The sequence below is a fragment of the Psammomys obesus genome, unplaced genomic scaffold (genome assembly GCF_907164565.1).
Source record: "Psammomys obesus unplaced genomic scaffold, mPsaObe1.curated_primary_1811, whole genome shotgun sequence".
NCBI lineage: Eukaryota > Metazoa > Chordata > Mammalia > Rodentia > Muridae > Psammomys > Psammomys obesus.
Genome location: NW_026587032.1, coordinates 2,721,461 through 2,745,010, shown reverse-complemented (window position 1 = coordinate 2,745,010; position 23,550 = coordinate 2,721,461). Strand labels below are relative to the sequence as shown.

Below are 23,550 nucleotides of genomic sequence, written 5' to 3'. Positions count from 1 at the left end.
GGCTGGCGCACTCCAGGCTTCTTGTCTCTGCCTCTCTAGCATGATGCTTACAGAAACACACTTCAATGCTTTTGTTTGTTTGGTTGGTTGGTTGGTGGGTTTTGTTATTTTCTTCCTTAGGTTTCTCTGTGTAGCCTTGGCTGTCCTGGATTTGTTTTGTAGTCCAACCTGGCCTCGAACTCACAACGAGATCCGCCTGCTTCTGCCTCCCTGAGTGCTGAGATTAAAGGCCGGCAACACCACACCAGCTCCGTGTGAGGATTTTTTGTTTTTTGTTTTTGTTTTTTAATTACAGTTTATTCACTTTATATCCCACCTGTAGATCCTTCCCTTCTCCCCTCCCAACCCCATTGCTCTCTCCCTTTTCTCCTATGCCCCTTCCCCAGTCCACTGATAGGGGAGGTCCTCCTCCCCTTCCATCTGACCCTAGTCATCAGGTCTCATCAGGACTGGCTGCACTGTCTTCCTCTGCTTGGTAAGGCTGCTCCCCTCTCAGGGGGAGGTGATCAAAGCGCCAGCCCCTGGGTTCATGTCAGAGACAGTCCCTGTTTCCATTACTAGGATCAAAGTAGATGCTGAGACTCAGTCAAACGTTGGGCAGAGTGCAGGGAATCTCATGAAAGAAGGGGGAGATGAAAGACCTGGAGAGGACAGGAGCTCCACAAGGAGAGCAACAGAACCAAGAAATCTGGCGCAGGGGTCTTTTCTGAGACTGATACTCCAAACAAGGACCATGCATGGAGATAACCATGTGAGCTTTTAAAAGTAGATACGGGGTCCTCATGCTCATGTGGAAATCACTTTACCGACTGAGTCGTCTCTCGTCCCGAGACTCCAGTATTATGTACCTGAATACAATTTTCATAATAAAATTATACTGAAATCTACAATTGAAAATCAGCTCATAGGAACATTTGTGGTGGCCCATTACTCATCAGAATATAACTTTGTAAAGAACAGAGGGCTCTTTACGGACATCTTGCCTGCTTAGATGTATTGGTGCTTTGAGTCACTGACTTAGCGTTGTCTGAGCGTCTTAGGCACTGTGTCCTGGAAACACGGTAAATGACGAAGTGCCCTTCAGCCAGGGTTCTCACACTCCTGCTGCGCTCTGAGCAATAATCACAGTCCAACATTCTTTACTGAGTCATACCCATAATATGCAAGCAGGCAGTTTCTCACTCATACAGCGAGTCTCCTGGCTCCTCTGACTGCTTCGTGGGACTTTTGTGAAAACAAAACTGATAACAGACATAAGGGCTGGGGAGTGCGTGTGATGGGGCGAGTGATGTGAAAGTCACAGAGAAGCAATAAAAATGTTATTTAAAAAAAAAAAGAATGAAAAAGGGGTAGAGTGACTTTGTCAAATTGGATCAGGGAATCTAAAGACAGGTGGCTGTTTTATTCCCAATGTATAGTTTGGGGGGGGGGGAGTTTCCTGGTGTAATATATTCCCTGGTGCATGAGGAAGGAAAATCACAGTGAAACTCAACTCAGAATGAGTGTCATTTCTTCCAAGAAGATGGGCTCCAGAGATAAGCTACCTGTATCCTCTTAACGGCCTAAGGATCTGGCCCGGTCTCAGTCATACAGAGACAGGTCATTTTGGGCTATTAGCCACCTCTGGTTTTGGTTGTAGGAACTTGATATGGCCTGGCCCAACAGCTAAAGCAGACCACCAGGCTGTTAATCACCTCCAATCCCAGCTTTCCCACTGGAAAGACAATCCCGTGTGTTTAACATTCCTAGTTTCTCTGGAGATCTGTGGGTGCAAGGACCTTTGTGATATGCTCCCAATAGTGATCCTGTGCCCTAAATGTTTGTTTGTTTGTTTGTTTGTTTGTTTGAGACAATGTCTTACTATGTAGTCAAAGGCTCACCTGGAACTCAGTATATAGACCACCTGCCTCTACTTCCTCAGTGCTGAGAATCAAGGTATGAACAATCATGCCCAACTCCCTGAAGCTTCTTCCCACCCCACCCCCCAAATACAGTTTCATATACTCCAGGCGAATATTTAGATGCTAATTAGCCAAGAATGACCATAACCTTTTAATCTTTCTGCTTCTACCTCCTAAGTGCTGGAATTAATGGCACGTGCCCAGTGCTCAGTTATACGTGATGTGGAAATCAAACTCAGAGCTCGGTACATTCATACACACAAAATAAATTTTTTTTTAAAGTTACCCTCTCACCTCCACATGCTGTGCACATAGGCAGCTCAAACACACATCCTGCAGCTGAGGAAACCATGTCCTAGGGAAACTCGTGAAGGCAGTCGGTTGTCATAGGTGGCATAGCTGCCTTAGCATTTGTCTGGTAGGCTGGTCATGCTTCCATCCCTGCTAACAGGGACAGGAAAGAGGTAAGAGGAGTAAGGAGAGGAGCTCAAAGCCCTTAGCAGTAAAGAAGGGAGGAGACTTGAGACAGAAGTGTTCCGTTTACAACTTCACCTAGAACCAGCCTATAAAAAGGACTAGAGAGATGGTTCAGTGGTTAGGAACATTGGATGCCCTTCCAGAATATCAGGGTTTGATTTCCAGCACACGGTCTGTAAGTATAGTTTCAGGGGAATGTGACGCCCTCTTTTGACCTCTTTGGGCACTGCACACAGTTGGTGCACAAACTTACATGCAGACAAAACACCGTATACATAGAATAGAAATGAAGCAATTTTTAAGGGAAAAGAAACAAGTGCCACACAAGAAAGTGAGGTAGGCATAGCTCACCTCAGACATCTTTCTTCTTCATCTCCAAATGCAAATAGTCTATGAAAGTATTCCCACACAAGGCTTAACTTGAACCTTTTTCCACTCGCCCATTTTACTGCTCCTCTCTAGACCCAGAACTCCACTGGCCGTGTTCAAGCTCAACATACGATGAGTTAGACTAGATTTGAGGCAGTCGCTGAGGCATGAGCTTCAATAGGGAAACAAGTTTCAAATGTTGAAGAGATTTCCGAAGAAAGCTCCCCTCCCCTGCCTTTTAAACAACCAGCCTGCGGGGTTTGAGGTTCTTGAAACCCGAAGACAATCTGACTGAACAGTGTGTGTGTGTGTGTGTGTGTGTGTGTGTGTGTGTGTGTGTGTGTGTTTGGTAAAGTGATCCACCTCGAAGCTTTGCTTACACTGCTATCCATGGGTGTCAGGGACCCAACTGAATGTTGGTTTAGACACGCTTAGATGACAGCGATGGAAGAAATAACAAAGATGGATAAAAATAGCTTGAGACATTGCAGTCTCGAGGCAGTGAAACGTATAAGGAGGGCCAAGGGGATTTTCCTTTGATAGATACTTCTTGAGCACTGAAGCAACTGTCCTAGTGGGGATGGAGCCGAGAGAACATCAACCAATATAGCACTTGGAAAGCTTCTAAGCTTGGAACTCACTTTTTGTTTTCTTTTCTTTAAATACACACATGTATGTACCTGGGTGAGTTTTCTGTGTACCATGTGCATGCAGGAACTGTGGCATCAGATCCCCTGGAACTGGAGTGGTAAACACTGGAGTTGAAAGCCTCAATGTGGGTACTAGACACCAAACCCCAGTCCTCTGGAAAAGTACTAAGTACTCTTAACCACTGAGTTATCTCCCCAAGCCCTGAAGCTGAGTTTTTCAAAGAAAAATGGCAGAAGTTGGGGAAAAAAAAAAAAAAAAAAGGTGTGGCATACAGACAGAGGGAGAGCAATTGGTATGATTGGAGCCAAGGCTCCATGAGGAAGTGGCAGGAGAAGACAAGACACGCTAGTCTTTGTGTTCTGAACCGGGGAGTCAGAGCTTTGTTCTGGAAACCATGGGAGGGATCCAAAGAAACAATGAGGAAGAAAGCGGTGTGGCTCGGGTTTTCAATTTAGAAAGTTGCCATGGCTGAAGTCTGGGAAAATGGAGTGGGACCATGAAGAAACGCTCTGCACTATTTCAAACCAACATCGAGGGAGGCTCAAACTATGCAGATAGCTGTGAGACTGGGGAGGAACAGATAAACTTCCTGAAGGCAGGGATCAGCACACAGTCAATGTGGCAGAGCGCACCATTTTAAAAACGGTGTCTTTTAGTTTAAAGTTGATTAGAAGGCATTGCGGAAATGCTAAAGGCAGTCAGCATGATGGAAAATTTGAACAGTTATTTGTTCTTTATATAAACCCAGGGCGTATTTGATGACAGAAGGGGTTCCAGTAAAGGATTGCACGAAGGTAAGCCTCTGGGTGCGCTTAAGTTGTCAACAGTTAATCCTGTCTAACTACTTAAAGTCTGGGAACCATTACAGGGGATGTAGTCTTGATAAGCTGATGCTAAGGCTTCATCCTTCACCATATGCACCATGACTGAGGATTATTAAACGCATCCCCATGAGGGAGTTACATCAATGCAAATGCATGAAGTGGAAAGAAATTATAAACAACTTTGAGAAATAAAAATACCTTTATTTTTTTACAAAAGTTTTCATTAAGTGCATTTTGTATTTGATGTTCATGCTGTTATAACAAAGCAAATGAAAATATAATTACAGTTAAGATACATTTATGCATATTCAAAAAGTAATAGTTTGATTCCTCGATTTTCAAAAATTGAAAGTAGAATCAATTCTTCAAAAATAGCCATTTCCCCCTCCCCATGCAATCATCGCAATGATTTAACAAGGAAAAGTAAAATGAGCAGTCAGGAGAATTCTTACATGGCATTATTACCTCGTGAAAACCCTTGGTGTTCGGGACTAGGTTTAGAAATGCTTGCTTACATTTTCAAGTATGCATCACCTCCGCAGGACAACCATTACTATGTTCTCAATGAGGTGCTCACTCGGGGACTGGTCCTCGATGGGTGCTGATCTCATTCTCATGGGATTATTTGTAGATTCACAGGCAAGGTTATGTAGCATACTTAAGAGAGAACCTAAGACTATCAGGATCCTTTTTTTTTTTTTCTCCTCATTGTAGTGCTTTCTTAAAATAAAAACTATCAAGAAGATACAGCCAACTTGTAATTTACCAAATTTACATACAATTGTTCATTCTTTTGTCCTGAGGTATTAAGCAAATTTTTAAGTAGTCTATTTTCATGCAAAAATATAATCTCCCATTCTTTACATTCATTTTCTAGTATTTTGTATTTTAAATAACTGTATCACACTTGTGCTTCATACATGTGAAAAATAAAGAACAATTAATTTATTATGGCAGAAAAAATAATGATCATTTTTTTTCAAGAGCAACACAATCAAATTCTAAGTGGGATTTCAAATTTATCTGATTGTAAAACCCTCAGTGGAGGTTTTTTTTGCCCTCCCCCCTTCAGGCTTGTGACGAGACAGCATATGGCTACTCCCTGGACCTCTGAGTTTGAGATCTTAATACATGGAGCTAGGCCTGAATCCCACATCTGGCCCATCTTCTCTGCCATCTGAAGAACAAGCCTCACTATCATGTATAAGGACATGCTTTGTGGCAAGTGGGGGAAATGTATAGATCTGTCTTACAGCATTTACTCCATCAGGATTGATTTGTAAAAAAATGTGAGAATTAGTAACACATTTGAATGACAAATAGTTAAAGATGCCAAACATTTGAGAACATATTTATGATTGAGGAACCAAGTCTCCGTGGCTTTTAGGCTTTAAACAATATATGATGCCACTTGGATCATGACAGTCTTAAGTACTTAGCCTTTTTCCTATGTTGGTTAAAGAGAAACACAAATTTATTATTATTATTATTTTTATCCCCTGAGATAAGATTGGGAAATCTGAAGCAAGAGGGATTTTTTTTTTCACTGATACATGCTGTTTCATTTCTTTCTTGTTACAAAATTAAGTAGTGCTCCACAGAGGAGAAAGAGGGCATGAGATGCATTTAAGGCCCACTGTTTACTTTCTAAGCACATTTGCATTCTCCCATGAAGTGTAATGGTTTCCACGCAGACTGGGAAGTTCAACAGAACCACAGAATCTTTTGAGAAACAAAAATAAACAAATTGTCTATAATTAATTACACCTAAATACAGTGAGAAATAAACAGAATAGGATAATTTTTAAAAATCATTTGCTTAAATTGCGTTGTTCAAAATTCTGTTGGAGTCAAAGTCAACTATGAGGTTTTAGTCAAGTGGAAGGACAATGGAAACCAGCTTTTAAAATCTGAAATGTAAAACCCTTGCTCTTAAAGTAAAATGGGTATCTAAATCAGGTAATGATCTTCAATTTTAGTTGGTTGAATATCTAGAGAACCAGTGATCTTCAGGTGATTTTCAAGGTGATCTCGAATGTGTTATCTGTCTAGCCAGAAATGTACTTAAAAATCTAAGACACACAGGGCTGGGAGTGGAGATCAGCCGTGCAGCACTTGTCTAGCATGTGCAAGGCCCTGGTTTTGCTTCTCCACACTGTGAAAGAAATTTACGTGCAAAGGATTACTCATTTAGTCAGAGTCAAATTTATAGGTGCAACAGTGAGTCTTCAAAGAAATGATGCCCAAGGAATGTGCTTAAAACAAAACCAACAAGAACAAAGCTACCTGAATGACTACATCAATCGAAGCTGAAATGCGTGTGCAGCCAGTGGTGCAGAGCATCCAACAGGCCTGCACAGTGATACCAAGCTCTTACAGATAGTGTTCACTCACATACAGGCTGAGACCACCCACGGGCCTGCATGCTGATGCAGGTTCTAACTGAACATTCACTGACAAGCAAGTTGGGACCATCCAGGGCTAAACAGCTCTTGTCCTGCCACACTGACCATAGATGTATTTGGAAAGATCACGTGGACTGCATGATTTCTCCATGTACTTTCAGGGTCCTGTTCCCACAGAAGAGACACTTCCCTAAGGAGCCTTGCCCTCCTCAAGGGAGCATGTGATAGTGCTGACCTGAACTGCCCTGTCCGTGGTATCGAGGCCATTTGTGACTTCAGGATGCTTCCAAACATATGATACAATTAAGGTTTTGTGGTCAATTAGGAGCATCTAGAAATTCTAAGAATGAAATCATACTGTTAGCATGGATTCCTCTACGTTGGACTCACATAGTTTTCTAGGGAAAATTTGAAGAGGTGCTTCCATACCATGCCATTGAAGAGTTATTTTATTTGGAAATAGCAGCTATTCCTTCTCACATTGGCTTTGATAGCCATATGAGAAGAAAGCAAATTTCTTCAGAATTTTGGCCATATTTGGTCCCCCAGACTTGGCATAGACATATCGAAAATGGAAAACGGAAAGACTCTACCGGGAACATAAGTACATGAATTGTTGCCAACCCTGAGAAATCACTGAGTATCTTCCCCTAAGTGTTTGCCAAGAGTCCATTTGATGCAGTTAACAGACATCTTTTAAGCTTGGTAAGAAGTCCATAAATCCAAGCAACTCCTACCTACAGTTCTGTGCATAGATTGTGAATAGTTCAGTGAGCTTGATAAATGAGAAAATGTACTGATAGACTGGTGGGAGTTATTAAATAAATGTTTGTTTTTAGAACATCTGCATTTCCACTTTTCATAAATAAAAGCGAAAACCAGTGAGAAGGCTCTTGCATCATCAAGGATGCTCATGTTAGAGGGTGGGGTCAGGTCACATGTGAACCAGCATGTTTTTTTTTTTTTTTTGGCATGATTTCCTCCATGTTGCTTTACACTTTAAGTCTGATCCTACCGTGATCTTTGACAATCAGTTATTTAATGAGGTAGTCCACATTGCCTAGACTTTCACTGTATCTGGTTATTATTCCACAAATAATTAAGTACAATATATCAGTTATTTTTTCCTTTATGTTTAATGGAATTCTGTGAACATTGAGAATATATTACTTTTAGTGGTACACAGTTCTTGAGAAAGTGTCTTGATTTGTTTTTACATTGCCATTTGAGATTTTTTTTAGCAGCTTTCTACAATATCATTTAATAAAAATAAAGTGTACTTGGTGATGGTAGAGAAAATATTGTTAGAGACTTCTCAGGTCAGGAAAGGCTCAGTCACAAAGTCAGGTGCTTGTTCCTTTTCAGCTGTGCCATTCTGATTCCTTTCTTTCAAGAATGACTATAATATTGCTGCGAAGTTCATTAGACTGAGGAGAGCCCTCCTTGAGCGTCACATGGAGATGGAGTAGAGCTCTTCTATTTGTTTTTTGAAGTACTCTCTGAGCTCAGGTCTCTTAGCCTTTAGTGTTGGTGTCAGCAAACCATTTTGAACTGAGAACATGTCACAATGGATGTAAATGGCTTTAACCTAAAAACCAAATGCAGAATATATCTTTAGCAGGAAAAACACAGTGTTTATAAGCATACACGGTAAGAGTGAACAGACATAGAGGAATAGGCATTTTGACTTAAGAGCACCATACTAAGTCAATATTACATTCAAATACATTTTAGCCCATTTGATATGTATAAAAGCCACCCTTTCCTCTTGCCATTCATTCATTCATTCATTCATTCATCCGGCAACTTGACAGACATGAATAGTTTGCTTGTTCTGCTAGGCACTTAGAATACAAGGAGTCAGGCTGGAGAGATGCCTCAGCCATTAAAGGCTAGGCTCACAACCAAAAATGTAAGAGAATACATGGAGTCTTAAATATCTACATCATAAATGGTGTACATTAGGTGTTTACAGAAAAGACTGAAGGATGTTGAACAATTTTTAACATGATTTTCACAGAATGAAGAGCACACACAGTCCTAAGTTACGGTAGTAAGAGTGAGGTAAAATCAGGGAAGATTTCACAATCAGGTGAGTGTTAAAAAAATGAGCAACAGTTGAAGCTGGGTATGGCTGTTAGCAGGTGGAGTGATCCCTATGGTGTATAGTGTATGGTTTTGAACCCCTAACATGCTCTAAAACCCCAGGCCAGACTCGAAGTCTACTGGGTTTTCCTTCCTTGTACAAATGGAAAGGTAGATGTGTGGGGGCAAATCACCAGCATTCAGGAAGTAGAGGTAGGGAGACCAGAAGTTCAAAGTCACCCTTGTTATATATCAAGTTCAAGTTCAGCTTGGGATTCTTGAGACCCACCTTAAATAAATAGATGAATAAACAAACAAACAAATAAATCGTGGAGCAGCAAAGGGGGAAAGTGGGTGGAGGAGGGTGCCATGGGCATAGTCATCAAGAACAAAACACGGAGCAGAAAAGAAGCAGGATGTCCAAAGGGGCAGCTCAGTGCTTCTTGTTATTACATAATGAAATCAAGTGTGGTAGAGGCTGAAGGCAAAAACAGGCCAGTGGTGGAGATGGTCAAACTTTATTCCAAGAACAAGAGGAAAGGGCTGGAGATTTAAAAAAAAAAGCAATGGCACACATGTACTGTAGAAGGGGATCCCCAGGAGAAACTGGAAGGTGTCTTGGAGGGGGAATCAAGAATAGGAGCATATGTCCCACTCATTGGAGACAAGACAATAGTCTACACGTAGGGCAGAGGCCGACACGAGATGGGTGAGCAGTTCAGTAAGGATCGGAGGCACAATGGCAAGATGCAATACAGAGGGAGGCATTTGTGAGGGCTCCTCAGTGTCTGGCTTAGATGGCTGCCTAGAGACAGTGTAATTTTACAAAGAATGCCAAGGGGATTAATTAAGGCAATGTTCTACTGTGGACATTTTTGTTTTTTGAGATATGATCTCATGTAGCTCAGGCTGGCCTTCTTCACTACATAGCTGTGCATGCTCTAGGACATAGGAACCTCCCGCCCCCTTTCTTTCTCCGTCTCCTCAGTGCTGAGATGGCAGGTGCACACCACCACACCTGGTTTATAGGGCACTGGGGATAGAACCCAGGGTTCTGTGTATGCCAGGCAAGCACTCTACCAGTTGAGCTACAGCCCCAGCCCATGCCGTGAACTTTTGTCAGGTCTCTTAAAGGGGCACAGAGGGATCTGATCTAGAGCTCTCGCTGTTATCTTCTATGAGGCAGAGCCCAGGATCCTCAGACAAAGTGGCTTTGCAAGGTGGCGTGGGTACAAGAAATGATCAAGGGATGGTCTGGCAGTGTCTCATAAGATTTCTGTCATGTTGGGCTCCAGCAGGAAGACTCCCAGGCAGTTATCTGAGAATTTTATACCTGAACTGAGGCTAAACACTGGAGTGGCACAATCTCTAAGAAATCGTGTCCTCCTAATGGGGACCACATTAGGTGATTTTTGTTGAGGAGAGCTGCTTAGTTTACTAAAGAGTGAGCTAGGCTAAACACTGTTGTTACACATACTTTAAAAATTATATCAAACTGTGTATGTTAAATTACTCTTACATATTCAGGTGTAGCTTTAGGTAATCGATATTCATGGAGCACCTACAGCATGTCAGGTTCTATGTTAAGCATCAGATACACAAAGAAAAGCAAGTAGCTCTTACCCACATGGAACCTACAATTCAATGAGAGATGCTAGCATTTGGCATAACCACTATGGAGATGAGTTTAGGGAGAATCCTACCAGGTGCTTCTTTGATATCCATTCCTCACTTTCCCCATGATAATAGAACCCTGACTTAATTTGGGTCTGGAAAACATACCATGACAATCCTGTTCTCTGATTTCTCAGCTCTGCTTTGCAGCTAGAGGATAGCCATGAGATCCATACTTGGTTACTAAGAAAGAAAGAAAAAAATTGCTTCCCTAATAAAAAACTCAGCTACAGCTACCTCCATCTCCTCTTCTCTTCCTTCCTTGAATGTGAACAGTGTTGAGAGCTATTGCAGCCACCTTGTCACCGAGGGTGAAAACCCAACATACTAAGAATAGAGAGAAGTGGAAAGACAGGAAAAGGCCATGTCTTTGAGGGCCTGCACCTACCTGAGGATCATTTGTTTTTTCACGCATGCAAAGAAGGAAACCCAATACGACTGTGAGTTTAAGGCTGTTCTGTGCGGGTTGGCTTCATTTCTTTCTGATACATCATATACCCTAGGCTTGGCGGTGCTTGAGCTGTATTTCATTATTATGTTTCTTTTCTTGTTGTGACCAAAATACCCAAGAGGAACAATTAAAGGAAGAACAGTATCTCCTGGCTCGTGGTTTCAGAGGAATTGAGTTCCTCATGACAGGGAGGCAAAACACAGCGGCTCTTTTCGGTGGCAGGGGGAGTAAAAGAGACAGCAGCTTGTTCACACGGTAACAGACAGAAAGCAGAGAGGCTAGACCAGAACAAGAGGTGTCTGTGACCTTCAAAGACCCCAGGCACCTGCTTCTGCCAGTCAGGTCCAACAGCTTAAAAGATCCATGACGTTCAAAATAGTGCTACCGGTTGAGAACTGGGTGTTCAAAACCTGAGCCTGTGAGAGACATTTTTGCATCCAAGTCATAACAGCCAAGGTTCTTTTAAACTGGGGTGTTTGTGCTGAACTCTGAAGAACAAGCAGGCTTTGGCCAGATGTGGACGGCCAGAGAGGGGATGGTGCTGGCTGCTGTGTGGTCCTAGTGGAAGCATGTGCTCAGGCAGAGGCAGTGATGCTCAAATCTCTCCTGCCCATTACATGTGTGGGCTGGAGCACGTGGTACATATGATATAGAAGAGAGGTGGGTCTAGAGAGAATGGCCAGACTGTAAAGTGTAGTACAACTTGCTGGCAATTTTGGACAGGACTTGATATAATTGTTGAACACAGGAAACTGAGCAAGAATGGCTCTGACTCTCAAGATAGATCAAGAGGCCAGGGAGATGTCTGTGCTATTTTTAATACAAAAAAGCAAACAAACAAACCTCAAAAACTCAATACAAAAAATTGTCTAATTATGAGTGTGTTAAAAAGAGAGGATTCTTATTCTTTATTTCCATGAAACTGTCTTTCTACTTTTTTCCCTCCCTCCCTCCCTCCCTCCCTCCCTCCCTCCCTCCCTCCCTCCCTCCCTCCCTCCCTTTCTTCTTTCCTTCCTTCCTTCCTCTCTCTCTTTCTTTCTTCCTACCTATCTACATACCTATTTACCTACCTACCTACCTCCCTCCCTCCCTACCTATTTGATGTGTGTGTTTTAGCTGCCTGCTTGTTTGCATACCATATGCAGTGCCTGTGGAGACCAGAAGAGGGCATTAGATCCCCTGGAAGTGGAGTTACAGACAGTTGTGGGCTTTCATGTGGGTATTGGAAATCAAAACCGGGTCCTCTGGAAGAGCAACAACTTCTCTTAACTACTAAGCCACCTCTCCAGCTCTCTCTCTCTCTCTCTCTGTGGATACATATAGGCATGTAAGAATGTGTGTATACTTATATGTACGTATGAATGAATGTATGTATTTTTTGAGACAGGTGTGTGTGTGTGTCTCTCTCTCACTGTGCAATGCTGATTGGCCTGAAACTCATTATGTAGACTCACAGACTACCATGCCAGACTCTTTCTAACTTTTAATAAATTTTAGAGAAGAAATAAAAAGCAAATGCCTAGTATTAGCTTTCTTTCTTGAAACTTGTCATTGAAATGACATTTAAAAAACACTGTAAAATTAAAATGTTGCATTGGAAAGCGATACCTCCAAAAGTCTCCAATTATGTCATCTCATAAGAACATGAACTAGTAGATATCTGCTAGCCTCCAGGGGCTGGAGAGATGTTTCCTTGGTTAAGAGTATTGGCTGTCCTTCCAGAGAACCGAGGTTCCATTTCCAGCGCTCACATGGTAGCGCACACCATCTGCAGCTCCTGTTCCACAGGATTCCATGCTCTCTTTTGACCCTGAGGGAACTGCTCATACATGGTGCATGGACATACATGCAGGCAAAACACCCACACGCATAAAATAAAAATAGGTAAAATCTCAAAAACTCCTAAAAAGTAAGAACAACAAACCCACAAACTTCTGTGTGTCTGGAGAATCATAATAATTGAAGTTTTTTTCAAGGGTATTAACTCAAGTTTGCTTGTAGATAATAAACACAAAATAAATAATTTAAGAGGGAAGACAGACAGAAAGAAAAATGAAACATTTTCATGAATCAGGAAAATGATAAATCCATCCCTACATTGATTCAGCAAGTATTGATTTCAATATGAAGAAACACAGTGGGTCTAAGAAGACACTCACTGTTTAGAGGCCGGAAAAAAAAAATCTGTCAAAGCTCATTTTGTATTGTCTACACAAAAATTAGTGAGGCATGCAAATATCAAGAACAAACTCACAATTAAATATGACTAAATATCTGCCAGTCATCTACTTGCTGATAGAATTAAGAGACAGCTTTTACAGACCTCTGTAAATTACTCATGGCTGACCTATTTTTTTAGAATTGCATAGTTCTGAAAAGTACGCCACAGTAAGTCCATTTTTTTCCCCTAATTCAAAGTTTAGTACAATCCACCCAGCTCAGTAAATCTAAACTCTTGAATTTATATAGGATGACTCAAACTCTGGACTTGTGTCATTCCTTGTGTGTTTACAGCTAATGCTTAATAGCCTCCCCTCACTGCCCTTGAGATAGAGCCTCACTTCATAGCCCAGGCTGGCCTTGAAGATATGGTCCTTCTGTCTTAGCCTCCCCAGAGACAGGATGGCAAGTGTGGACCACTATCGCTGGTTGACCTTTACTTGTTTTATTTGTTTGTTTGTTTGTTTGTTTAGACAGGCCTCATAGCCTGGGTTGGCCTGGAACTTGCTTTGTATTTTGGACAGCCTTGAACTTCTGATCGATGTGCGTCTACCTCCCACGTGCTGGGATTCTATAAACACGCTGCCCCATGCCTACTGTACATGGTGCCGGGGAGCAAACCAGCTAAGCCGAATCCCAGCCTCTGGCCATTTATTTTTGAAAAAGGAAAAGACCAAGATAAAACCAGATTATGGATCAATGGAGACAACCTCTGTGAAGGATGGTCTGTGTCTGGAGCACACCTTCCTCTGGACAGGGGCCCTGCTGTCTGTTTTGCTATGATCCGCTGAGGCTACATGCTAACTGTGCCAGGAAGGATGGCTCAGAGCAGCGAGGAGGATGAGAACAGAGAAGACCAAGACGTAGCAATGTTGGCAATGAAACTAAAGACCTCTGAGGTGCCACATGGCTTTCTTGCATCTGAGGTTGCCATGGTGAGGGCAGATTATTAGAGCAGAAACTGCACATGAAAACTCAAGGTCTCTCTCCTCTCCTTAATGCTCTATCCAAAGGCAATGGAGAAGACTGAGATTTTAAGGTTCCTTTTAAAATAACCTTAAGAATATCTCTCTCTCTCTCCTTCCCCCTTCCTCTCTTTCTCCCTTCCTGTTCCCTCTTCCCTTCCCCTCCCCTCTTCCCCTCCCCCCCTCCCTAACCCCAGTGTGGGTTTCTGATGCAGGTTATATAGCCTAGCACCAACAGATGGCGTGCAGGGCTTAGAAATTCACAAGGATGTCCCAGGTGCAGCCCCAGCCTGTCCTTCCAACTGCCCCAGGCTACGGGGCCTGGAACCACTCAGGCATGGCGCCCCGGCCCTACCACTGCCACGCATGATCCAATCACACAGATCCCTACTAAGGAAAAACCACAAAAAAAAGTTCTATGAAATTTGGAAATTGAAAAGATCCTAGTGACAAAAATGGACCTTCTATTCTGAAAAATAAAGCAAGCAGCCAGGATGCCTCAGATCCAAGCATTTGCTGTCCTAAAATATTTACTGTTTCTCAAATAGGTTTAACTTAAACATCTCTTTCAAGAGAAAAACAATCTCAAGCACTGAAATATGTTTAGATTTCTTTAGCTTTGAATTAGCTGGGTATGGTAGGTAACTCACGCCTGTAATCCTAATTTTGGGGGGCTGAGACAGGGGGATTGCAGTAAGTTCAAGTCCAGCCTGGGCTGCATAGTAGGCAGCAGGCCACCTGCCCTGGCCTGAAACCATTATTGCACAAGACCCTTTCCAAAACCAAGCAAAACAACAAGAAAAAATAAACCTTTGTACATCAACATATTTTAATTCAGATTAAACATATGAATTTTACATTTAAAATCAATTTTAAAATAGTTGTAGGCTATTTGCATATAAAATTTAAAAATTCTTCTAAGCTTTGCAGACCCTTCATACTATATTTTGAGGAAGTTTTAATGGAAAACATGTTTGTTTATTTTTGAGCAGGGTTTCTCTGCAGAGCCTGGTTGTCCTGGAACTTGCTATGTAGACCAGGCTGGCCTCGAAGTCACAGAGATCAGTCTCCATCTGCCTCCCATGTGCTGGGATTAAAGGTGTATGCCACCACACCCAGCAGAAACAAAACAAAACAAAACAAAACAAAACAGTTCTTGAAAAGTCTTTGTTACATTTCTCTCTCTCTTTTTCCCTCTCTATCTGTGTGTGTGTGTGTGTGTGTGTGTGTGTGTGTGTATGTGTGAATACGCACATACATGTATGGAATTCAGAGATCAGCTTTCGGGAGTTGTTTTCCTCCTCCCATTCATTATATGGGACTCAGAGACTCAACTCAGGTCATCTGGTGTGGCAACAAGCATCTTTACTTGCTGAGCCATCTCGATGCCCTCCCCGCCCCCCATAAGTATGAGTGCTAATTTTGTGAAAGACAATTCTTTCAAAAGCCAAAGGATTAAATTTTCTCTCGGCATATTACTACTTTCTGCTTGGAAGCTTTTTCTCTCTGGCTTTTACTGAAAAGCAAGCATGATAGGTGAAGTAGGGCTGAGCATGCTCGGCCCTGGACTCAGCTACAGTGTCAGAGGAACTGGGTGTCCTTGGTTTGTGGGTGCTTTGCCTCCTTCTCCTTTGCAGAAGGCCCCTGGGCTGATAATGTCCTCCTAGCAAGTCAGCTTGCCTACAGCTGCCAAGAAGGCAGTGCCCATTAAAGTAAAAATAAGGTAGGGCACTTGGGAGCCTGACCGTGCCCACGTGATCTACCAGTGACAGCAAGACTTCTATTTCAGCCTTATGATCGCCCGCGGTTATAAGGGCAACAAGCACAGCCTTCCTTGTCCAGCGACCTATTTTAGTTTAGGAGCAGGCAGTTGGCTCGACACAGGCCTCCGGGGTCTGTTGGTGTACAGGCTTCTATCTGGCCACATCACAGGGGAGGAGAGAGGCTAGGTCAGGGTCAACCCGTGCTCTTATGCAAAGGGATGAAATGGGTATGCGAATGTTACCTGTTCAAACGAATGGAGTCCGCTCTGTTTCCCCAGCATCACCATGTCATCCAGGATGGCTTTCTTTAGCTCCTGAATTGAACCATGTAAGTGAAACAACAACACATTTCAAAGCAGGGTGGGAGACAGAGAGAGGGAGCAAGGTTTTGAATTAAGGTCAACCAGTGACAGAGTAGACGCATGCTCTCTCAGTCCCTTCCCTGTTGAGGGTCACCTGGTCCCACACCAATCAACACCTCTCAGCAGGACAGAAAGGGCTGTAAGTGGCCAGAGAGGTCACTGTGAGTGGGCAAGGCGTGCTTTGTTTTCAGTGGTCTGGTGGTCAGCCTGGAAGTGCTGCCAGCCCTGTACAGGCTCAGAGATTGAGGGGGGAAGGTAGAACCAGAGACAACAGCCTATTTCTGCTGCTGAAGCAAAGAACAGCAATCCTCCCATGGAACTGTCATAAGACAGTTCCATGAAGGTAAAGATGGTGGATGCTTTTGAGTGGAAAGCATTTTATCACTGCCTCTTAACCCAGTGCACATGAGATCCACCTTCCCTTGGCAACAGCACAGCTGGTGGGTCAGAGAGCCTGTGTTCACATCTGGTTCTGCTCTGAACCAGCTGTGTGGCCTGGGACACATCACCTCCTCTGGGACTGCTCCCTTCCAAGCTATGGGACAACAGGGCAACAGATAAACCTGGTGTGATGGCTCCTGGTCCCAAGAAGCCAATGGTTTGCTCAGTTTCTAAAAAGAAAGCAGGGATGTCTTCAATAACTGGAAAAGGACAAATCTCTGGTTTAGGGTTCCAACCATGTGTCAAGTGACACGGGGTGCATTTAGACGTCACTGTTGTCAGCTTTTCTGTCCCCTCATTATGTGACTCATAAGATGCCTGGTGGCCTGTTGGGACGTGCCTGGGGATACAGACCTTACTTTTACAGAGCTCCTGAAAGGTTCCTTCGATTCCTCTCTTCTGGGCCCAGGAAGGCATGACTTCAGGGTCAGGCACGACAATGCCAACCAAAAAGGCCTACAAAGCCCACCAGAAAGCACAGTCAGGACAAAAGCTTTCAGAGCTCTCATTTGTGGTCCAGCATTAAAAATAATCTCTTGGCATTCTCAGACTCCACCCTTTCCTAAAAATAAGCCTACACTTATGAAACATTTGTTCAGAGGTTATAAAACACTTCCACCAGTGAGCCTCGAAGTGCTGACTGGTGGCTTTTGACACAGAGCTGAACAGTAGTTAAGCATCTGCTTAGCATGTCTGAGGCCCTGGGTTCAAGCCCCAGTACCAAAAGCCAAGAATTAAACACACACACACACACACACACACACACACACACACACACAAAATCAAAAAAGCAAAAATACTGAATTTTTATTTAATATCTTGTTTCAAGAAATTCTTCCTTGGAAGTTAGTGAACATATATGAAAATTCACAGAAATGTTTATTTCTGTGTCTTCATGTAACTCTCTTGCCCTGACTACAATCACCCAAACCCTAAGTAATTAAGATTTCTTCTGCATTTTGCTTTGAGGTTGAGGCTGGCCTCAAATTCTGGATTCTTTAGCCTTTGCCCCTGCAGGTACCACCGTGCCTGGCTTTATGTGGTATTGGGCACAGAACCCAGGACTTCCTGCATGCCAGGCAAGCCCTCTGCTCAGTGAGCTAGATTCCCGAGCCCCATAATTTCTCTTTTCGAAAGGAAATTTTCCTCTTGACTTGAAATGAACGCATGGGTGAATTCTGATGGTTGGCTAGGAATCAAAACCTAAGCTGGAAGTTTGGGGCAGGCCAGCGTGTGCAGGAGAGCTGTCGCACTGGTGCTCACCTTTAAGCTGTCCCCATGGACATAGATTTGCGCCACAGGCTCACTCCGGATGTAGATGTTCTCAATCTTCTCTGGCGCCACATACTCCCCCTGGGCAAGTTTGAATATGTGCTTTTTCCGATCAATGATTTTAAGTGTTCCCTCCTGTGGGGTGGAACAGACAGCTGCCTAAGACAGCACTCCAATTTACAAGCCGGGGCCCCGCCTCCTGGGTGCAGACTTACCCGGGACACCCCAGCACAAGCTGCTCCGGTGTCTACAGAGATGTTACATGGGCCGTGATGGAGCCACCACCCTCCACAGGTGGGGGACATGTCAGTTCTGCCGGGCCCTGAACATCCATCATCCTTTCTTCTGTGTGAGCCTTTCCAGACCCTCTTACTTCCCCAGCCTCGCTCATCCCTAAAGCAGACATTCATCTGACTTGCTCAGATCCGTCTCCGCCCCATCAGGGCTCCTCTTGCCCAGGCCCAAGCTCCAGCGGAACCTTTCCTCATCAGATCCACACTCTTTGACACTCACTTGCGTCTATTGTCCCAGCTACTGCCTCAACCCCAGGGTACCCTGACAGAAAGCAGATTCCTCAGACAGCCCACGGCCTCCACTCAGCCACTAGATGGTGCTGAAAGCCCCACTCTCCCCAATATACACTGGCAGGAAGGAAGGGTACCGGTGGTCCCTGGGACCTATTGATTGATTGATTGATTGATTGATTGATTGGTTCTCAAGACAAAGACTCGTTTTCATTCTGACAAGTAGGAAAGTATGGCTGATCAGGCCGACACTGGGATCTGCCTGGCTCTGTTTCCCCAAGCACATGCCCCTTCACCCTGCTTTAACAAACAAACCACCAACAATCAGAAAAACTAGGGTTCTGGCTATTTAACGCAGGTTCTCAGGCTGTGTCTCTCAACCTTTCCCATGGCCCAGCTTGCTTTCTTTCTTTTTTTTTTTTTTTTTTTTTTTTTGTAGCAAGGACACTTCTCAGAAGAGTCTAACAAAATGCTAAATGTATAATACAGTATTTTAGCTGTCCCTGCACCTTTTTGAGTTCCTAGGGGATTAAACGGGACATAACCCATGAATGCTGTGTTTTCATTATCTCTGGCAACAGCTGAAACCATGTCCTGAGTAGACAGACTCCCGCATACCCTCCGTCCCCACTATCTGTTTGGTCCTCCAGGGCCAGAGCAATCTCCAGAAAAGAAAGAGAAAGCAGGCCTGTTTCTTGTTTCATTTTGTTGTCAACTCTGGGGCTGGATCCCTTTAGTTCCTTTGGTCTTCATAGCAACAGCCAGCTATTGTCACCTCTCTTCCTCTCCTGAGGAAAATGAGGGTCCAATAGCCTCAGGACTAGAAAACAGAGGACTCAGGGCTGAGATCCAAGACTTTCTGAATTAGAGGACGATGCCTTCTCCCACATCTATTGCTATAAAACAATCATTTCAAAGCACAACTATTTCTTAGACATAATCATTGAAGTGTTTCACATGGTCTGGTAGAAAACATGAATAAAACATAATAAAAACATCACTCATCCACTCATTCAAATAAGCTGACACCAAGACCAGAGTCGTATTTTAAAAGGAAAATTATAGATCAGTCTTGTTTGTGAGTAGAAACAGAAAGGCCAGACACAGTGTATAGAAAAATAGTCTGACAGAAAATCACATCCTAGCCAAGATGAACTTAAACCACGAATGCACAATTAGTCTGAAATGAGAGGCACGGAAAGAATAAACACTAATCTCAAATGGAAGAACAATTTCAATGGAAATTCAGCCCTTATTCAGAGAGGATAGTGACTTTTGACACCGACTCCACAGGCTACTGGCAGTTCTTGGGTCTGACCACACCAGCTGCATCATGGGAGTTTACTCACGTACTTCCTACCATGCCCGGAATGGTGGGAGCTTCATTCATGCTTGGTGCCTCAGCTTTGAGTGTTTATGGTTCTGAGACACTTTCTTTATGGAAAATAACACAGAAACCGTGCATTATGGCACATGTCTGTAATTCCAACACTTGGGAAGCTGAAGCAAGAGGATAGCAGCTCATTTGAATTCAGCCAGGCTGTACACAGGGCTATGCAGAAAAACCTTAAAAATCTCATCATCATCAATACACAAAAGCAACCAATCAATAATAATTTATTCATAAAAAATAATGTATAACTTACAAAATGATAATTTATTCATATAAATGAATTGACAGCAGGGCCTTGAGAGGGGCTCTCACAAGTGCAGGGCCTTGAGTCCCAATCTCCCTTGGATATGGAACAACCCTCCCTCCACAAGTGTCCTGTCCCCCAGGCCTCTCCTACACATCTCTGGGCCTTCTGTTGGAGCTGACTGCCTGCTGAGCCTGGCCTGACTGTCCTTTACTCTTGCCTGTCCTCTTGGCCTGAGAGTCAGGTCCAGTGAGTACCTCTCCTCAGCTTCTTCCCTGGTGCCTTGTACCCTAAACCCTACTCAGGCCAAAAATAAACATGCATGTCTTCCCTGAGCAGAGTCCCTGTCCCAGGGAACACACTGGGGACTTGTCCTTGTCTGACACAGGCATGAAGGTTTCTCAAAGGCAAGTGCACAGGCCCAAGCACAAGCAAATTAGCTCTCCTGGCCCCAGAGCCAGGGAGGGCTCAGCACCCTCATGTACTTGATAAACTCAATACCCCAGATTCTGACCAAACAGCAGTAACTTTCCAGACACAGAAGCAGTCCTCTGGCTGAGTGACACCAGGCAAAGGCTCTGGGTATTGGCAATAACAGTTTTTCCCCTCAAGTGATTTGCATGAGTGTCTGATACCTGCCAGACACTGTGCTAAGTGCTTTGTAGCCATGATTTCATTTGTTCCTTGTGATAACAGCTAAAGAGGCAAACAATACCATTATCCTCATTTTTAAAATAAGGAAATGTGGGCTAGAAAGATGGCTTAGAGGGGAAAGGCACTTTTTGCCAAGGCTTGTGACCTTAATTTGATGCTGAATACTCTCATGGTGGGAGAGAATCAATGCGTGCAAGTTGTCCTCTGACCTGATGATCCCATTGGGGTGCACACCCCCACACAAGTACACACAAGCATATAGGTACACAGAATAAACACACAAACAAATAGATATTTTAAATGAGAGAATAAGGCAAATTGGTTTGGGCTAAAAGTTGGGAGCCACAGCCAAAGAATGCTATGAGAATTCAGTTTCTTCTTCTGCAAATGGGCCAGGGTGTAGCCCAAAAGAGGAGTGTGGGTTTGTTCAAGGTGACAAAAACAACTTCCAGCAGAGAGAGTCAAAGGAACTCAAGTATCCCTAATCCACCAACTCCAGGATTTTCCCTTTTCCAGATGCCAACCTGTCAGGACCAGCATCCCTCGATGTGGTGGTTTGAATAAAAATGGCCCCCACAGGCTCAAGGGAGTGGCACTGTTGGGAAGTGTGGCCTTGTTAGAGTAGGCATGGCCTTTTTGGAGGAAGTGTGTCACTGAGGGTGGGCTTTGAGGTTTTAGAATTCCAAGCCAGGCCTAGTGGCATTCTCTCCTCCTGCTGCCTGCTGATCCACTACCTCTTCAGCACCATGTCTGCCACCATGCTTCCTGATGTGATGATAATGGACTAAACCTCTGAACTATAAGCCAGCCTAATTTAAATGTTTTCCTTTGTAAGAGTTACCATAGTCATGGTGTCTCTTCACAGCAATGAGACCCTAACTAAGACACTGGCTTTCTCAGATCTACCCAAGAAATGTACCTCCTTCTACTAACCACCAGGCTCCATATACTAGTAAACCTTTTCCTGGATTCCATGAAGGATAGGAAGTTGTTTTCAGGCCCAGGTTCTGCCCTCCACACAGGCCACTGTCACTTTCATTGGGACAGCAGGAACAAGCTTAAGACAAGGTTGGAGCACATATGGAGAGGTGCCCTGTGGTCAGTGAGCTGGCTTGCATACCCACTCATCACTGGCATATGGACCATCACCCTCCAAATGTACATACCGGCAGCCATTTCCCAATGTCTCCAGTGTGAAGCCAGCCGTCACTGTCCAGGGCCTCCTTTGTCCTGTCCTCATCTTTCAAGTAGCCTTTGAACACATTTGGTCCTTTCACACATATCTGTGGGTGGGGGGGGAAATGCCACGGCTTTGCTCACTCACGACATCAGAGATTATTCATCACTGCCAGACTGTCTGTTATCAGGCATGAAAATAGGTGTGCTATCTGTCTACTGGAAGGCTACTGTGGAGACTCTGAAAGGACCAGAGGTGTCTCTGCCCTTTGACCTGCCTCTTGCCTTCTCTGAAGCAGTGTTTTCCCTGCCCTGAGTGCACTTTCTTCATTTGCCACCTCTTCTCCCTCAGGAGTCCCCTGACCTGGGGCTCGTGCTGTTTTGTGACATTTGCCACAGATACTGATGACTGCCTCATCCTTCCGGTTCTGTCCAGGCTGCTTAATTCATTAGCAAGAAGTCCGTTTCTCCACCCACTCTCTAGGGCTGAGCAAGAATAGCCCAGCTGAGCCCACCTCATTTGGCTTATTTGAGTAGAGCCATGTTTGTGATGAGACAAACTATACTGCAGCAACCTACAAATGGTTGACTATGTGGGGGAGAGGTACTACTTTTAAGGTTTATAAATGAAAAGTTCTTGATTTAGAACAACTCAGCCTCAGTGAGGTTGGTTGAATCACGCATGTGAATAACGAAAAATGACTTTATATGCAGGCGAGGAGAAAATGGCTCTGTTCCCACTGTTTTTTGCTTTCACTTGGCTACATGTGACATCCGTAGAAACAAGAGGCAATATTTCAATCTCACCTCTCCTTCTCCTTTGCGGGTCCAGTAGTTGAGTTCCTCTGCATCAACCAGCTTGATGTGGTTGCAGGGCAGAGGTGCCCCTACGTGCCCTAGGACGCCGGGATACAAGGTGACACTAGTCAGCGTTTCAGCACTGGTGGTGCTCGGTGCCCTACGAACTCCCCCAAGCATCCTGGAGTAGTGGGGCATGCCTACAATTCCACCACCTGAGAGGCGGAGGGGAAGGCATCAGGAGCTCAAGGTCTTCCTCGGCAGCACAGTAAGTAGTTTGAGGCTAGCCTGAGCTGCATGAGTCCTTACCTCTAACAAAACAAAGTCGAGACAAAAGCCCAAGCGGGGTTAAAGCGTGGAGCTGTGGCACCGGAGTAACACACCTTTATACAGGAGTTGGTCACGGGACAATCTGAGGACAGAACTAAACTCCAGAGAAAGCAGAGGGTGACCTCCACTTCACGTCTGATTTCTTTTTGTTACACGGGGTCGTTTTTGAGACAGGGTTCTCTGTGTAGCCCAGGTTGTATCGAAATTCACTATAGCACCCAGACTGACCACAAATCGGTGATTCTGGACGTCAGTCTTGCCAATTATAGGAGGGCACTACAATGCCAGGCTTACATTTGGTTCTAATTTTTCTACGTTTATCAGCATAGTGTATGTGTGTGTTGTGTACATGTACATATGTCACAGCCTATATGGGGTAGGTCAGGGGATAGCTTGGTGGAGTCAGTTCTGTCTTTCAACTATGTGGATTCTGGGGAATTGTCAGCACATGCCTTTACCAGCTGAACCATCTCACTGACCCTTATATTTGGTTCCTACAGACTGAGACAGGTATAATTCACCTAGCACAAACCTACGTGAGGGCCCCGAGTAAGGTGGGAGTCTCGTGCCT

At 44.0% G+C, this 23,550-nt stretch overlaps 1 protein-coding gene across 5 annotated transcripts in view; it reads right to left on the bottom strand.

The window, feature by feature from the left end:
* Positions 1-4,592: 4,592 nt before the first annotated feature.
* The window catches only part of Acsl6 (acyl-CoA synthetase long chain family member 6), a 61,859-nt gene continuing 42,901 nt past the window's right edge, over positions 4,593-23,550 (bottom strand). For all 5 annotated transcript variants that reach the window (XM_055602796.1, XM_055602797.1, XM_055602794.1 and 2 more), the window contains exons 16-21: positions 22,659-22,747; positions 21,842-21,958; positions 17,852-17,995; positions 16,943-17,044; positions 16,028-16,099; positions 4,593-8,215 (exon numbers count right to left, since the gene is read on the bottom strand). In XM_055602796.1, the coding sequence (XP_055458771.1) occupies positions 8,078-8,215; positions 16,028-16,099; positions 16,943-17,044; positions 17,852-17,995; positions 21,842-21,958; positions 22,659-22,747 (662 nt within the window). In that variant the 3' untranslated portion in view covers positions 4,593-8,077. The remainder of the gene's footprint in view (positions 8,216-16,027; positions 16,100-16,942; positions 17,045-17,851; positions 17,996-21,841; positions 21,959-22,658; positions 22,748-23,550) is intronic.